Source organism: Crocodylus porosus, unplaced genomic scaffold (genome assembly GCF_001723895.1).
Source record: "Crocodylus porosus isolate Cpor-Errol unplaced genomic scaffold, CroPor_comp1, whole genome shotgun sequence".
NCBI lineage: Eukaryota > Metazoa > Chordata > Crocodylia > Crocodylidae > Crocodylus > Crocodylus porosus.
This window is the reverse complement of record NW_017728947.1, coordinates 86,465,940-86,484,267: the sequence shown is the minus strand read 5'-3', so window position 1 is coordinate 86,484,267 and position 18,328 is coordinate 86,465,940. Positions and strand designations below refer to the sequence as shown.

At 41.6% G+C, this 18,328-nt stretch overlaps 1 protein-coding gene across 7 annotated transcripts in view; it reads left to right on the top strand.

Moving 5' to 3' along the window:
- Positions 1 to 18,328, top strand: part of FOXN3 (forkhead box N3) — a 319,921-nt gene that overhangs the window by 282,824 nt on the left and 18,769 nt on the right. For all 7 annotated transcript variants that reach the window (XM_019552393.1, XM_019552391.1, XM_019552392.1 and 4 more), the window contains one exon: positions 7,074 to 7,182. In XM_019552393.1, the coding sequence (XP_019407938.1) occupies positions 7,074 to 7,182 (109 nt within the window). The remainder of the gene's footprint in view (positions 1 to 7,073; positions 7,183 to 18,328) is intronic.

The following is an 18,328-nucleotide window of genomic DNA, read 5'->3' as shown; positions in this document are numbered from 1 at the left end:
ATGGGGAGGGGAGATTCTGATTCCTTTGTTGTTCTGAGAAAAATAAGCAAATTCCTCAGTAATAAAGAATTGTGCTAGAGATCTGTGATTTCTTACCCTGTTCTTTGTTCCATTTGTGGTGGATGATTGCAGAGGCTGAACTTGTTTATGAAGTTTTCTCCTAATTTTTTGAGGAATTAACTAGCTAGAGCAATCCACTTAACAGCAAAAACTGAAGCATGGAGGGAGAAGTCAGGGTGGGCAGTCTAATGGGTGCAGTCTTGATTTGGAGTCATTTTAGAGGTGTACAGACTGTGTGATTAAGAGCTCAGAGTGTTATCCCATGAGGGACGTAATGGAAGAAGTTAGGCAGATGGGAACAAATTCCTCCCTAGGGTAAGGCTGTTGAATTGAGTACTGTTGCACATTTGGCAAATAATATTTGCTTGTGGCAACTACTGATGTCTCATCAATGGTGTGTCATAAGTATTTTCCTATTTTCTATGCTTGTAGCCTGAGATAAGGCGCTCTAGTTTAGGAGACGCTGCAGTGGAAGAGCAGTTGGCAGATGGAGGCTAAATTTGAGGAACATTAGTGGAAATCCTATATCTCTAGTCTATATCCACTTCTTTTGTAGTATGAGAAAAGGGTCAGGGAGGACATACCCTGTCTGAATGCCTGCATCCCTTGATACCAAAGGAGGCACAAAGACCAGTCTGCTTTAACAGGATACCTGCATCCTTTACTGTTTATTTAGTCTTTTTTTTTCCTTTTAATCGGGTGCAAAGACTTGCTCAGTACGTTTATTAAGGCACTATAAAAGCTGTATTCCCTGCACTGGACTGGATGCTAGTTACTTTAAACCAGAACAATTAATCAAACATGCACCTGTCTCCCAAGTGGAATACAGCCAGTGTATATTTATTACGTTTTTTCCATTTACATTTCCTAATTTTAAATAATACATTGGCACCAACCACATTTCACTCACTAATGTGTGAATGAAGAAGTTTATTTTCTGTTGTAATTTCAGTATGGTGGATGATTATACACTTTGCTTAGCCCCCTTGTCTTTTTCCCCCCATTCTAATACTTATGCAGTAAATATTTGCCTGAGAAATACTTAAGAAGTTTCAGCCAGGTAGAGATGAACTTGTTTCTTGTCTGAAATGCAAGATAATGGACATAGTCTTTCAAAAGAAGTCATAAAGGATACCACATTAATTGGGATCTTCAAAACTCAACTGCATCACGTGTAAGAATATTTACCCTGTTAAATACTCCTTCATTTGGCTATGGAATGTGTGCATAAATTAGTAGCTCTCTTTCATCTCTGATGTTTATCCACATTCAAGCTTTATTTTTTTTGGAAGTTTCTTGTGTGGGCTAGGTTCAAATCCCTTTAACATTATATGAACATAATTTTATATGGGTTGATATTATTAGTGTTATCCCAGTATAATTAAATGATAGATAATATTCATGTAATTCAAAATTTTGCAGGAAAACATAGTAAACCTAAGAGATTCTTTCCCTCAGAGTGCTTCAGAGATGTATTTTTTTTTTGTTTTTATCCCCCCCTGTCCCCCCCCAGTTAATCATTTTGTAGATCTCGATGCACAGTATAAAAAGAACTACCCAGTAACTGATATGCACAGGATCTGGTATGGCTCGTATCAGCATGAAATAAGACATTAACTCTATTGAGAATTATGCCAGAGTAAAATTGTTGTAAGTTCTGAATCCATTCTACATGGTGAAGAATTTTAGCAGTGTTTTGGAGATCAGGGACCTGATTCTTTTCTCAAATTAAATTTAAACTCCATTAATCTGGGCAAATACTTCTGCGTTTATACTGGTTTGAGAGGCAAATCAGGCCTAGTATCAGTGTCCATTCATGGCAGTGGTGAAAGATGAGAAATGAGAGATGATTGTATTGTCCTGGTCTCTGGGGCAGCTTGCGGAGGAAGAAAACACTATATTAAAAGGAAGTGTATATATTGGATTGGCTTTCTATAGCTGAGTTTATTTCTCAAGCATAAAAGTTCTTTAGATGTTGGACAGGAGGATGGCAAATTACTTTTCAAATATGTGCTAGAAACAGTGCGTCCTATTTAGCTAAAGCAGGAATGCAGATAGAGAATTGGGATTATGGAGAGCTAGTCTTGATTGTCCCTGTCTGAATGTGTGACACAGCTAGCGTTGACAACCTGTGGCCCATGGGCTAGATACTGCCCATGAAGAGACTGGATCCAGCCAGCAGCAGCTCAGAACATCAGCAGCACGTTGTAGCTCAGCTGGTTCTACTGCCTGCCTTATTCTATCTATTCCCTTTTCAGTATCTGCTCATCACTACTGTCTATAGCAGCAAAAAGTCACCAACTCTGAACCTAAAACAAGTCACCTTTACCCTTATACTTTGGATTATCCATCTGTAAAATGAGAATTCCTCCCTACTTATCTTAGCTGGTCTCTGAGGCTTCGTTATAATATTTGCAAGGTACAGGAAGATCCTTAGCTATGAACTACAGAAGAGGAAATTTCAGTTGAAGATTTAGGAAGAATTTTCTGACTATAAGGGTAGTCAGCATTGGAACAGGCTACCTAGGTAAGTTGTTCCTTCTCTATCCCTGGATATTTTCAAGAACCAGTCAGACACTTGCTCAATTCAGTCAGGGATGGTACTGCCTTGAAAGTAGGGCATTGGACTGATGATCTCATGAGGTCCATTCCAGCCCTACTTCCCTATGATCCTAAGACCCTCTGTATGAATCCAAAGGACTATTTTACTACAGCTCATGTGTGACTTTGCCACAGGTCTCCACTCAAAGTTACTGATTCTGCATTGTGTGGCTGGAAGGACTATGTAGCAAACATATAGTAGGCACAGTTTATTCTCTTCATGTACCTTGCAGGGTTGCTGTCCTATCCCTGCTTCACCTTCTCCCCAAGATGTGGACAGTGAGAATGGAGTTCAGTCCCCTATTGTTGTGTCTTAGATGGCTTACAACCTGGCCCTTGGACAGTTCAGAAAATACTAAAGATGATACTAAAGTTTGGAAACTAGGGAGTTATTTTAAATGTTTTGGAGTGTGAGCCATTTAATTTAAAATTCGTTTTGAGCACCAATTACTCAGGCATTGGAAATAAGATTGATGCTATACAAAATGTTACTCTTATAAACAGCATCCTTAAAATTATACACATACAAGTAATGGAAAATATAGTATAGAAAACAATCCTGTGTTGGCATATTGGTGAAAAATAATGTAGAAATTGGTGTCTTCTACCATCAGATTATGATGATTCTGGGTTTTTTGTTTTGGTTTCTTTTTAATTTGAGATTCATATCTAACTAAACCAGATACGTGTTAGCACTATAGCTTAGTTCTTTGCTAAAGATTAACATTAGATCAATTTATTTTCCCTTATTCCAGCTTCCCTTTTATACACAGTCTCTGTTATCTAGTTATGTGGTGGTGCTGTTGTATCATACCATTTTGAAACGAAGAAAAGAGTTGGAAGTGATTGTTGTTAGCACCGTCCAATTACAAGTATGGTCAAGCATTGTAACAGGCTACTTAGAGAAGCTGTGGAAACTCCAGACTTGACATTTTGAAAGCCAGTTAAATAGGTACTTGATTGGGATGGTTTAGTCAGGAATGATCCTGCCCTGAGCAGGAGGCTAGACTAAATAACCTCATGAGGTCCTTTCCAGTCTTGCTTTCCTATGATGTTAATGCAAGTTGAAATACACGATGGCTAAACTTGGAATGTTTTCAGAGTACAAGATACCACGTACTTTAAATTTTTTTAAAAATGCCTTAGGTCTCTGTGTAGTCAAAGGGCCTGGTCTTCCTTGTAAGGCAAGTAGTCCCATTAGATCCTAAATTAGACCATGTATAACAAAAATGATTGTGGCTGAAAGATGTGGGAGGGGACAGGTAACCATGAATAAAGGGAGAGCAGTATACTTCCTGAGGTGACCCTTTTCAGAGGATAGTAGATTTTGTAAGTATCTTTCATCTTTTGTGTTTGTGATAGGTTTGTAAGTTTTTCTCCCCTTGTTCAAAGACTACATGAAAAACACATGTTTTAAGACAGAAACTTTGAAGTGAATGGTTGTGAGAAGCACATGAGAAATTTGGACTGGTTCAAGTGTAAGGGTCAGCAGAAAATAAGAGATGAAATGGAATATGGCTATAAAACAGTTAAAAGGAAGGCTTAAAGGGCATGTGGGAAAGATTGGGAGGAGGAATTCCACAGACCAGAATGGACAGAAGAGATAAGGTTATGCTTTGGTGGGAGTGAGGGTCTTGAACCTGCCCCAGAGGAGAGAAGTTGTCACTGGAGGAGTTTGATTAGTTGGAAGCCACTGTGGTCCAAGATTGAGGGGGGGAAACAGTTTTTCTGGTGCTATTTTGCATGTGTTGGAGTGGAGCAAGATGAGAAATAGGAAGGAAAGAGATGTGTGGGAAGATCAAAGTGGCAGAGGCTCAAGGTTTTGGCAGTAATGGTAGGAAGAAATGATTTTTTCTTTTTTTAAAGCAGGCTGGATATGAGCAAGAGGGAAGGTGAGAGGAGTGAAATGTGCTATGGAGCTGACAGACTAAGATAACCAATCACTAGTGGAATAATTGACAAAGGTGATAGAACAAAGTGTTTGGGGGGTCAGCTGAAGAGACAAGGTGCAATGTGGCACAAAAATGTTCATGGAAATTGAATTGTGTTGCCTTTAAAGCTGCATAGGGCCCTTTAGGCAATATCTGAACATGATTAATGTGCAGTCATGAACTTCTCCAAATCCCTTAGGCTACTGTGTTGATAGAATAACTTCATTGCTTTGTAGTGAAGAGGACTTGTTAGTACTATATGCTGCACTCCCCCTCTTATGTTGCATAGCTGGATTTCTTGTTGCAAAGTCATTAACCACTGGAAGTGATTTTTATTTCTGTTTATCTTTTGTATTTTTCACTTTTATCTTCAAATCACCCAGCTCTTTTGGTTTTTCCCTAACATTATGTATGAACTATCCTTGAGCCTTACTTCAGTAATATTCAAGCATCTTTAGAGAGGCACTGTTGACACACATTCAGCCCAACATTTAGTTTTTGTGAAATCTAGTTCGCTTCCATAAAATTCAAACAGTTGTTTTAAGCAAGTAAACATTTTCCTGCAGTGTTTGCAAACCTAAATGTTGAAGCAGGGCAAATGCAAAAGTGATTATCATTATACAGTAAAACTGACTTAATTGATTTTCATTATCCAATGTTTGGGGATTCAGTGAAAAAAGTAGAACAATATAAATAGCAAAAAATAATTTAAAATGTTATTTTAGTCACGGTAACTGAGGATCAGCTTTCAAATTTGGATCACCTAATATCATATTTGGACACTTTGAATATAAATGCCTTTCTTCAGAGGCTGAAAACAAAATATAGGTAGACTGGAGTAATGCCACATGTTCAAGCAATATATCATGTAGTAAAATGGCAAACCAGGCACAAAGATGTGCTACGTTTAATGAGTAACAACTCTGTGGGAAAAAAAGTAACATGTAGCATGTTAGCTAAAAGAGCCCGAGCTTAGGAGCCACTCCCTGCCCCACACCTTTAAAGCTTAATAAAAGGATGGTGTTGAAAAATTGAGTCAACTGGATAAATGTGGTGTCATTACCAAGAAAACAAAAAATGATTAGAAGTGTCTGTTGTATTCTCAGATGGTGTTTCACTACTGTAATTAATTGTGGTGATTAAAAATATCTCTGAAATTAAATTTAAATCTTTAGTCGTTTTTTATTGCAGCTTTGAAAATACCTTAAGTGTTTTTGTTTGCAGGTTCTTTTGTTTGCAATTTAAATATCAGGGGCTAGATGGTGACTTGGACTACATGCTTTCACAGGCACATAGTGGGGAATAGGATCCCTCTTTTAAAATCCTACGTGGACCAATAAGGCTTTTGGTGTCCAGTTCTCAAGTACGAATAAGTTCTGTGCATCTGCTGAGTGTGCAGGCAAACCTCCCTCCTCTCTCCCCAGTATAGGAAGTTAGTTGGAGTGGGTGGAGTATTGGTTCCACTTCCTCCAATAATCGTCTGACCAGAGCCAGTGGTGTTGCTCTTGTGACTTTGCACAGCTACAGACCAAATAAAATGCAAAAAATATAGGCTGGAAAAAATCCCCTTGCTGACACCTTCCTGTTGTACTTCAGAACAGTTGAGTGAAAGTGTAGCTAGAGATAACAATTGTATCAGTATCAAAGGATACTTATAAAAGATGTAATAATCTTATCTGTTATGTCTGCAGGATTCTGTAGCTGTAACAGCGTAGCAAAACCACTTCATTCAGGGTCAGACCAAAGGCAGTTTTACTCGCTTTTAATGCTACAGGATCATGCAGACATAACAGTTAGATCATAACAGCTGCTGCATGCTCCCAAGCAGCTCCCCTTTCCTTTAAAGCAGCTAAAAATTAGATTTGGCTGTACTTCAGGCAAGTGTAAAGAAAGCACTTCTGGTGAAACTCTTATTGGCCAAGGCTGCGTTCTATAGAAATTCAAACCCCAAATCCTCCAAAAGATGAATGTTTATTGTCCAAGTCGTTAGTGCCTCAATAATGATTTCTCATAAGTAATATTTTCTTGTACGGGACATGACAAAAATAGCAGATCAATGTTCAGATAGCATACAATCGTGATAAAAAGTATTGGTTAGAACACATTCTTGCAATAAACTGCTTGTATTTTGATTATACTTAAGTTCATCCTTAGGTACTTGCCACTTCTGTCTTAAATTACCTTTAGTATTTACAGTGTTGGTCAACATAAGTTTATAATTGGTCATACGTTTCCAAGTGCTACAAATACAGAGGTGAAGTTATCCATGTAAGGAATTTCTCTATAATAACTAGAAAATGTGGGGGCATACTCTATAAACTAAGTTAACTATTCACAGAGACTTCTGTAAACATTTGAAAGGTGAGCACATACTATGTATCCTCATTTGTACATATTTCTAATTTCATTTAAAGAAGCTAGCATTGAATATACTGCTTACATTTTTGTCCTGAAGTTTTAAAAATTTCCTTTTGTTTTCAGTTCCTCCTGGAGTGATACAAAATGGAGCCCGCGTTCTGAGTAGGGGAATGTTCTCTGGAGTTAGGCCATTGCCAATCAATCCTATTGGAAGCATGGCTGCTGCAGTAAGGTAAGAGCAGAACAATACAGAATTAGTGTTTAAAGCAGTATTTTTTTTCCACAGTGGATGTACAGGAGAGGTATGAGTACTTGATGCTTCCAAAGTCTTGATGCTAATTTTTTATATCCAAGGTTAGAGGAGAAGGCTTTTTTTGTTTTGGGTTGGTGGTTTGTTTTAAGTTCTTACACTCCTAAGCAAAGGACTTTGTTGTACCTTCACTTCCTTGAAAAGCAGGATTGTACATTCACTAACACACATTATAGTATCAGCGCTTTCTGCTGGTATAAGCTGGCAGTTGTCAACCTTTTTGCTGCTGCAAGGCAGAATGACATAGCTCAGGTCCAAAGTGGGCCAGTGCTAGCACCTGCCACACACCACTAGTGAAGCTCCCCACTATCTGGCCATGGCATGGCATGGGCAGAGCCCCCCACCACCTGACTGTGGCACAACACAGACATCATACAGACATTCTGTTTCTCATGGCAGAGGCACTTTTTTCTCCCGGGGCAACTGCAAGTATACAGATATTTAGGCATTTTCTCACATAGTAAAAATGACAGTTCCAAGAGAAAAATAACCTGGGAACAACCAAGGCTTAAATTACTCTCAGGAGAGTTTCTCCTGAGAGAGTGAAAGTCTATAAATGTTGTGGTTGCTCTGAGAAGGAAACGTAGTCTTTCAGCATCCCCTTCCCCCAGGAGACAGCGTCACTTGCTGTACTCTGCTTCTCCAGCAAGGTACAGAACACCCCCCCTTCACAATCCCCACATTAGGAAACATAGGCTAATTAAGGGAGCCTGCTGAACATGCTGATGTGTGCACATCCCCCCTTCCCCTGGCTGCACAGAGTCAACACTGCAAGCTCTCAGCTCTTCAGGGCTTTAGCATTCAAATGTCTGTACACATGGCTCTGGGTAAGTTTTTTTCTACTAGGAGAACAAATCTGGGAGAATTCTCCTGGATCATTTGAAAGTCTGTACACAGCCACAGTAGAAGTACCACAGGCTGTATCTGGTCCTCAGGCCTTAGGTTCCTAATCCCTGATATAAGCATGTCTTTTATTATTTCTACTTAAAATTCATATATGTTTAGGTATTGGAAAGATCCTAAGTTTTTTCCTCAGGTTAAATATAAAAGATAGGAATATCATCAATATTGTCTTGATAGCTTCAGAATTTGATTAAACTTTATAGTTAGCGTTATTCATTTCACTTTCTGTGAAGAATGTTCTTTAATTCAGGTTCGTTTTTGTAAGAGTATACTGAATTTTTTTAAAAATGGGATGTTGTTTCTAAGACTAAGATAAAGACTTTCATTCAGAAAAAGGACAATAAGAGATAAATAAGAAAATTCTGTTTGTAATGAATGTTGTGGTTTAATGGCTTCTCATACTTAATGAAAGTAATCACGGTTCCTAAGTAGAACATTAAATTTATCCTTAGTATAACTCTGTTCAAGTCAGTTACATGAGGGATACATTTTGCCAAGAGTAATTATTTTTGTCCTTTTCTAGTAATCTTACAACTGGACAAAAAGTTTAACTATACCAGTCAAGTAGCCTGGGCAAGGTTTTGTTACTGGTGCTGATTCTGCTGTGGTGTGGACCGCTGCTCTCAAGCAAGGGTTGCATGTCCTTAATACCACGGTTACTGCACATACTTGATTATAATAATATAGGACTTTTAGCTCTTAAGTCTTCAGCCATTTGTCCCTTTTCAGTTAGTATTCTTGGAAATATTCCTTGCATCCAGACACGTTAGTGTAGTTCCTCCAACCAGTAGAGGCTGCAAAAAACATGTGATGTCTTTTCCCTTCCTAAATAATAATACATGGAAAGGAAGACATTTAAGCCAAGAGAAAAAATGAGCTGTTTTGGTGCACTGGTTAATTTTTCCTCTGCTACGCTGCGGCTGCTGTGACAATCAGCTCACTGGTAGAAGTTCTGATGGCAGATCGCAGTCACTACCACCACCATCAATCTGTCAGAGCATACACAACCCTGTGCTTCTCGTGGCCCCACTGAGGAAGACACCAACTGCTGAATGCACCAGCGTGGAGATGTCTTCACATACATTCTCCTGGCTTTTAGGAGGAACCAGCAGTCCAGGGCTGTGCTACCACAGAGGAAGTCTGAGCAAATGCACAAACGTTTGCTAGAAGACTGGAAAGTGTCCACACAAACTGTGTAGCACTGGTGAGACCTAAACCAGGCTCCGATCCTGACTATCAGTCTCCAGAAATATAAAGATTTCTTTTCGTCTTCATGTGATAGTCTTTCCTGCCAAACAGTGATAGCCTGGCCATCTTCTAGCATTGTTGCAACTGACTGCCCAGCAGTCTGCATTCTGCTCTGCTGGGAATCGCAGGGCTATCAGATTGTATTGTTAATCATATTTTTAAAGAATATGGAAGTCAATGTAAATGGAGCATTTCTGAGCTCTGCGTTACCCCTAGGTCATGGCCGTGGGCCATACAGATAGCTTTGTTTCATAATTTGAGAGAGCTTTATGTAGATGATGGGGTGACATCAACGTAGCAACCTATTCCTCCTTCCTACCCCTGGCCACCTGAAGACTTCAGCCGTTTTGATCACCCTGTTGTCATTGCTGTGCAGGGCAACACAGAGCTTGAAATATTTATGCTGTGGAAGAAGTTTTCTCCCTGCAATTTGTCTGCTCTCATTGTTTCCAGCAGCTGGAATAGTGCCTTCGTCCAGCTGGCTGGTAATGAAAAAACCAGGAATCTAGGGATTTCCCCAATGCAGTCAGTGGCTCCCCTCTCACTCTGGCTGAGAGAGAAGCACTTATAAGTAGCTTAATTCAGGCAAGTTTCTAATTCTTTTTGTTCTGTTCTCTGGGCCTTAGGCAGTATTAGAAACAGCTCACTGCAAATGCATTCTGAGTCTGCATGCTGTCTGCTCATACTCAGGGGCTCCTACAATACTCCTTTTCCTGCTCTTAGAAAAAAGCAAGCAAGCCATGACAGAATCTAAGAAGCCAGGGAAGTTTTCAAACGTAAAGAGATTTCTCTGTAGTAGGATGAACTGTAGGTATTTTTTTTTTTTGCCTTCTGGCTGATGGGGACAATAGTTTTTGGGGCTCCTGAGGGAAGACCAGCCTTATTGACAGCATTGCTCTGAATAGTGGTACAGCCCTCCCCAACAAAGCTCAAACTTGTGTCCATCACTTCAGTGCAAAATTATTCCTCTATCTCTTGATGGTATTTTGTTCCACTCCTTGGTTATTCATGGTAACATCAACCAATCTGTTAAACTGCCACAAAAACTTCACATCAGATCTGTAACACTAGTTACTACCACGATGACACTTGTGGAAGCTAGTGCTATATTCAGTAAGTGCTGCCTTGCTCTTCGTCTCTCTTGCTGTTAGGGAAGGAATACCCATCTCTAGCTTCTGTCTTTCCTCCTTGCTTTCAGAGGACTGCACCCACTAGTGCATGTCAGAGTTGTCTAGGAAATAAGTATGGCCAGACTTCCAATAAAATCAACTTCCTCTTTCTGCAGGAGGTTGCTGGGGTCTAGTTGTTTGGATTCTGCACTGTAGGCTGGAGGTCAGCAACATTTTCTGTTAGTGGGTTGGTGCTAGGACCTAGCCACCACCACCACTTTCCCTTGCCACCCAGCCACAGTGCAGCATGGTTGAAGGTCTCCACCACTTGGCTGTGGTACAGCATGGCCAAAGCCCCCCACTGCCAAAATGCTGCCAAAGGCCCTAACTCTGTAGGCCATATTCAACTTGTGCTGTAGGCATGTAATGTGAACTGTACAGCAAAATGAAATGCAAAATGATTTCAGAACCCAATCCCCATCTGAAGATGCATTCACATTGTTCATTAATAAACAGGAGAAAAATGGAAATAATTAAACCTTCTTCTACCACCTACCCTGCAGAGACTCGTACCATAATTTGCCAAGAACATAAAAACTGCCTTGCCTTTAGGCATAAGATTCTTTAAAACGGTTTATCTTCCTGCTCTTTGGCTATCATAAGGGGATTCCTACAATAGGGTCCCAGGGACAATATCTCTTCCTTTTAAGAACTGCCCTCGCTGGTTCTGTTCATTTATCCTCCTCCTCCTGGAAAAACCAGACAAATCCTTTTTGCTGAGTTCTTCCTCGCATTATATCTTCTTGGGAAACATGACTAGAAACCAAGAGGAAATACAGATTCTACACACAAATATTAGAAAAGGAGGTCTAAAAGGTGTTTTCCTCCTTTAAAGTTTGGTGGTTTTGTTAGCTCTCCAGTTCTGTTCATTTGTAATTTTTTTAAAACTGTCCTTTCTGGCAGCCCTAATGGCAATGGGTTCTGTTGCCTGAGTAGTTGTCCTGCAAAAATATTGGATTGTTATTTGTTTGTAATAGTTGTATTGAGAGTAAGTTAGGACTTACTTACCTTGTAAGCAAATACTGTATGGGCTTGTCTACACATCACCATACAGCAACATTACTAAGGTGCTGTACTTTTAGTATGGGTAGTTAGTTTGCCATGTGTGTAGCTCATGGTTAGACTTTGCCACTAGGTCACCCTAGTGGCATGCTATACCAGTGGAGCATGCCACTGTGGCAACATAATTGCTGAACACATGTAGACCCACATGATTGCTTCATCGCCATAGTGCGCCATATGGTGACGGAGCGTGTCACTAGATCACTGTAGGGTGACATGAAGACTCGGCCTGTGTCCTTGAATTTTGCCACTTGTATTTTAATAGTCTTGTTTGGAGTGGTTTGCATTACCTATAGATAGAGCAGTCTGTTTCTCTCTTGCATCAACTTTGTTCAGCACGGTGAGAACTAATTAGGTTCATGCACTTACAGATTTTGAAAATATTTTTATAAGGATACCAACAGAATCTCTTTCTTGTCTGTCTCATGGGAAAGACAACTGCTTTTTCTGGTAATGGGAAGAGCCTTCATGAAAGATGCACTGGACTATAAAGCGAAAGAAAGCCTTTGAGGAGTGTACATTTGCAGGAATGTTCTTTTACATAGTAACTTGTGCAGTTTTTGTATCCTCACGGGTCATCCCATCTATCTTTTGGTAATGAAGTTCCCCAAATCAAATACCCCACAGGAGCATTCCGATAGCTACTTGATAGACTGTTCTTTTACATCTCTGTGCCCTGATAAGTTGTCTTTGGTATGCGGCCAAAAACTATACTGGCTTTCTATGTTGCCCTGTTACGTATATATAGCTACTATTGTCACTAGGTCTTCAGGTTTTCCCTCCCCAGTTCAGTCTGTTTTGTTACTTCCTATCTACAGCTCAGTACCTTTATATCCCTTTATATTATTTTTTTCTTGTTCACTCTTAGGTTTGCAGACCTAAAATGTTCAATATGATTTGTGGCATACCATGACTTCTTGAGCAATACAGTTAAACTAAGGATACTTTATATAGTCCATAGAATGAAGTGATCACAAAAAAATTAAATGTGCATGATTCCAATATATTACTTTGTTGTGTGGAGAGCCATGATCATCTGGTTTTAGTCACAGAAAGTTTGGTTTTATGTTGCCATTGCTGTTGTAGTTAGATAATTGCTTGATCAGTATGATAGCTGTGAAAGAGACCAAAACCAAAGCATTTTATGTTGAAATCACTTTAGCTTCTGATGTATTACCTCCCGCCAATTTCATCCAATTGAACAATTTAGCGAAGTGTTCCTTTTTAACATTGGAAGCACAAGGATTGTTGTTTTTCTCAGTTTCTGCACAAGTTACCCGTTTGGCTAGTCTTCCTGTCAGAGAGAACAAATTGGTAAGTGATCACATGCAATCACTTCACCTTTTGTGAACAAAATAAGGTACAACTGAACAAAGTTGCTTGACTAAAACATACTAGACAAAAACATTGAAATCAAGACAAATCCACCACTTTACATGAATAAAGATTAGCCATTAGAGAGAGTCATTATGTTGTAGTGCATTTGGCTTAAATCGCATAAATAGATCTTTTGTTCCAAACTAATCTGCAAATGGAAAAAACATCCTTCACTGTTTTACTTTGTGAATCATCCTCTGGTGTTAAGTATCCACAAAATGTAACTGGGTGTACTTGGATTGCTGATTTATTTAGCTTATTTGCACCACTTTTAGCTTTTGTCACCAGTATTTTCCACACTGTAGCCAACCAGTGTGAGAGCTACCACAGGATAACAAGGGAAAATATGACCTCAAAGCTGCACAAAGTATAAGAAGCTTTTAATAACTCAAATGAGCAATGTGTTCTGTTTTTTTGTTTTGTTTTGTTTTTTCTTTGTGCACCCCTTCACTGTAGTATTACAGGGGCACAATGATGTTTTGGCACTTAAGCACATGTAAAATCAGGTGTTTCTTTATAAGAAGATGAAATAAGAGCAAGAAAAACAAGTTGCCCCTTTAGATTTTGTAAAATCCCTGCTGAAGGGTAAGCTCTTTATTGTGCTGTAAACTTAAGCCCTGACTGACTGCCTGAAAAAACAAGTTTTCAGTGCCTGGGACTTTGTTGGAATGGCCAGCCTGAAGTCCTCATGCAAAACATCTGATCTGACAAAATGATGCTCTGTCAGATATGAATGAATCCCAAATCACAAGAAACATTATCAGTTACAACCAGTGCCTGCCTTATACCCTGTCTGTGTTATATTTATGCCACTGTTAAGGTGTTACTTGAAGCATAAATGGGAATGGTGCTACATGTGCACCTGACTTAAGGCATGAAAGGGGGAATGAGCCATAAAAATGTATCACGTATAATGTAGAACACTTTCATGACTCATTTGTACAGCGCCCTAAATTTTAATATGTGGTCAGTGCTGGATAATCAGCTGATTTGTTGGGCCGGCTGGAGGTTGGGTGTGGGAAGCTAAAGAGCTTCCCCCTGCCTGAGGCTTTAAACCTTGTACTGAGCTTCCCAGCACTGAGAAGCAGAGGCTCCTGAGAAAGGCTTCCCTCTTCCCCCTTTGTCTTTAAACCCTACGCAGAGCAGCACTGGGTGGTCAGTTCAGCACGAGGGAGCAGAATTCACAGAATCAGGTGTCCCGTCCCGTCCCATCCTGTTTCCCACCCCACCCCCCCCAGCCACCAACGGAGCTAGATTTCAGAGACATCAGGGCTGGAAGGGACCTCGGGAGATCATCGAGTCCAGCCCCCTGCCCAAAGGGCAGGAAGTCAGCTGGGGTCATAGGATCCCAGCAAGATAAGCATCCAATTTACTCTTGAAGGTGTTCAATGTAGGTGCTTGAACCACCTCCCCTGGCAGACTGTTCCAGACCCTGGGGGCTCGGACAGTAAAGAAATTCTTCCTTATGTCCAGCCTGAAACGGTCTTGCAGGAGTTTGCGACCATTCGACCTAGTCATCCCTTGGGGCACTCTGGTGAACAAACGTTCCCCCAGATCCTGGTGGTCACCCCCGATAAACTTTATAGGTGGCCAGAGTGATCCATCTTGTGCAGGTGCCCTGGCAAGGTGCAGTGAGCAGCCAGACCTCCATTCCTGGCAGGGGTACAGAGGCTTCCCTGGACTGGCATGTGTGGCATGGCAGGAGGCATGTTTGTTGGGATCATTGATTAGATCCTATCATGACTTTAAATGAACATTTGCCAGTGACCTTTGCAGCTGAAAGTATATTTAGAGATAGCAAAGTGTATGGAATTTGGAAGTAATGCACTCGCACTGCTTCTTTCCACCCACTGGGCCCCTTCTGCACTAGCTGAAATTTCCCTGTGGCTGCTTTAATTATATGAAACATTTTTCTTTGCTTAGCCATTCTTGAAGCAGTTGTATTTGAGTAGTGCTCCATGTCCTAGGTGGCACATAGGACTGGGCCAAATCCTTGGCTGGTCTAAATTGGTGACTCAGTTGAAGACACATGGTGCTGTGTCAGTTTCTACCAGAGACCCTGGAATTATGTATCATCATCTCCTAACTGCTACAGTCAGTATGGCATCTCTTGTTATACAGGTATAATTTGATGTTAAACTCATCTCATTTTAATCTGGTCTCAGAAGTACGAGTGGAATGTTGTAGCTGTGATGATCCAGGAATTGTTGAGGCAAGGTTTTTTTGTGATATCTTTTATTGGACCAACTATGTAGTTGGGGGAGTTGCTGGAAAAGCTTTTGACCATTAGGTGTCCTTCCTCAGCTTGGTACCTGAAAGCTTGTCTAACGGCTGTCTGTTTACACAATTGGTCCAATATAAGATGTCACAAAAAAGCTTTGCCTCAAATATTAACACCTTCAGCACATCATGTGGGTGGGGAAACAAATGGGGTTTTAGGATACAAGAGGTTTTGGCTCTTGATGCCTTTAAAGCAACTAAATTACTCATAAGAAAGTGAGGTATGGTGTTCTACATTTAAAAAAAAAAAAATGTCATGATTAGTCTTCTAAAATTAGTATCATATCTAAATGTCAGCTCAAGAGAGACTAGTGCACTTTCTGTAAAAGAGCCATACGGGAGGTAGGCCTGTTGAGAGTCTCTGGGTTAGGGTCAGAGGGGAGAGCAACCAGGATGTTGTCATGAGGGGGGTCTGCTATAGACTATCAGACCTGGAAGAAGTGGTTGATAGACTTCCTTCAAATAGCTAGTGGAAGTTTTCCAGTCACAGGCCCTGGTTCTCATGGGGGACTTCAGTCACTCTGCTATCTGCTGGGAGGACAACCCAGCAGTGCACAGGCAACTTTTGTAAAGTGTTGGGGACGCTTCCTGATGCAAGTGCTGGAGCAGCCACCTAGGGGCCATGCTCTTTTTGACCTACCACTTGCAAACAGGAAAGAATTGGTGGGGAATGTACTAGTAGATGGCAACTTGAGCAGCAGTGACCCTCTACAAGATGACTGAGTTCAGGATCCCATGGTAAGGAAGGATGGAGAGCAATAGAGTAAGGACCCTGGGAAGAAAAGCAGACTTTGACTCGCTCAGGGACAGGATCCCTTGGGAAGCCAAACTGAGGGGGAGAGGAGTCCAGGAAAGCTGGCTGTACTTTAAAGAAGCCTTACTGACAGTGCAGGAGCAAACCATCCCGATGTTCAGGAAGACTGGTAAGTCTGGCAGAAGAGCACCTTGCCTTAGTAGGGAACTCTTCAGTAAACTAAATCACAAAAAGACAGCTTGTAAGTGGAAACTTGGACAAACAACTAGGGAGGAATATAAAAGTGTTGTTTGGATATGCAGGGATGAAGCTAGGAAGGCTAAAGTGCAATTGGAGTTGCAGCTAGCAAGGGATGTGTGAAGGATAACAAGAAGGGTTTCTACGGGAGGCAACCTAACAACAGAGGGTGCAGAAAAGGCTAAAATACTTAGTACCTTTTTACCTCAGTTTTCACAGGCAATATCAACTCCCAGACTACTGCACCTGGCAGCACAGTATGGGGAGGAGGTGAGCAGGCAACAGTAGTGAAAGAACAGGTTAGAGACTACTTACAAAAGCTGGACACATACAGTCCATGGATGGGATGCACCTGAGGCTATAGGTTACTAGTAGGGGGCGCACATGTCCCCCCCAACAGGGACACTGCCCCCCCCCCCAGACGGCCGATACCAATGCTTTCAGTAGGGCTGGTGCCCTCCTGACAGGGCCACCACCATTGGCAGCTTCTGCAGGTGCCCCCCAGATTCAGGAGACACCAGTTACTCTTTCCTGATGCTGCTGAGAGAGTTGACTGATGTGATTAGAGAGCTGCTGGCTATCATCTTTGAAAACTCATGGCTATCAGGGAGGTCCCAAATGATTAGAAAAGGGCAAATATAGTGCCCATATTTAAGAAGGGGAGACAAAGAGTGTCCAGGGAACTACAGACTGGTCAGCCTCACCTGAGTCTCTGGAAAAATTAAGCAGATTCTCAAGGAATCCATTTCTGAGCACTTGGAGGAGAAGGTGGATAGGAACAGTTGGTATGAATTTACTAAGAGCAAGTCATGCCTGACCAGCCTGATTACCTTCTATGATGAGGTTACTGGCTCTGTGGATGTGGGGAGACCAGTGGATGGTGGTATACCTTGACTTTAGCAAGGCTTTTGATAAGGTCTCCCACATTCTCTCAGGCAATCTAAGGAAGTACAGGCTGGATGAATGTGTTCTGTAAGGGGGGATAGAAAACTGACTGGAGCATCAGGCTCAGAGGGTAGTGATCAATGACTCAATATCTAGTTGGCAGCCAGTATCAAGTGGAGTGCCCCAGCAGTTGGTCCTAGGGCTGGTTTTGTTTAGTATCTTCATCAGTGACCTGGAAGATGGCATGGAGTGCACTCTCAGCAAGTCTGCAGATAGCACCAAGCTGGGGGGAGTAGTAGATGCACTGAAGGGTAGGGCTAGGGTTCCAAGTGATCTAGACCAGTGGTTCTTAACCTTTTTCACACCAAGAACCTTTAGCATAATTATCAGCTTGCTGCAACCCACAACCCCCTGGCCCCGACCCACACAGTCTCTCCTACCCCCTCTCCTTCTCCCCCTCCTCTGGCTGCTCCATCTTGCCCCCTTTCTCCCTCTCCAGCTCCTGGGGGTGCTCTTACAATGCTGTGTGCTCACCATGCCCCCGGTTGTGTGCCAGCTCCGTGCAGGCTTCCAGCATTGCAGCTTTCATGCGGAAACCATGCAATTCCCTGGGACCACCCCACAACCCTTTTAAAACATTCTTGCAGTGCACTTTTGGGTCTGGACCCATGGGTTGAGAAATGCTGATCTAGACAAACTGGAGGATTGGGCCAAAAAGAATCTTATGAGGTTCAACAAGGACAAGTGCAAAGTCCTGCACTTAGGACGTAACAATCCCATGGCACCAGTACAGGCTGGGGACTGACTGGCTGGGCAGCAGCTGTGCAGAGAAGGACCTGGGGGTTACAGTGGACAATAAACTGAATAGTAGCCAACAATATGCCTTTGTTGCCAGGAAGGCTAATGGTATATACTAGGCTGCATTAGTAGGAGCATAATTATAGTTTCATAGTTTCTAGGGTCGAAAGGGACCTGAGCAGATCATCTAGTCCAACCCCCTGCCATGGCAGGAAAGAATACTGGGGTCAGATGACCCCAGCAAGATGGTCATCTAACCTCCTCTTAAAAACCCTCAGGGTAGGAGCCTGCACCACTTCTCTTGGAAGTTGGTTCCAGATCCTAGCCGCCCTGACCGTGAAATAGCACCTCCTGA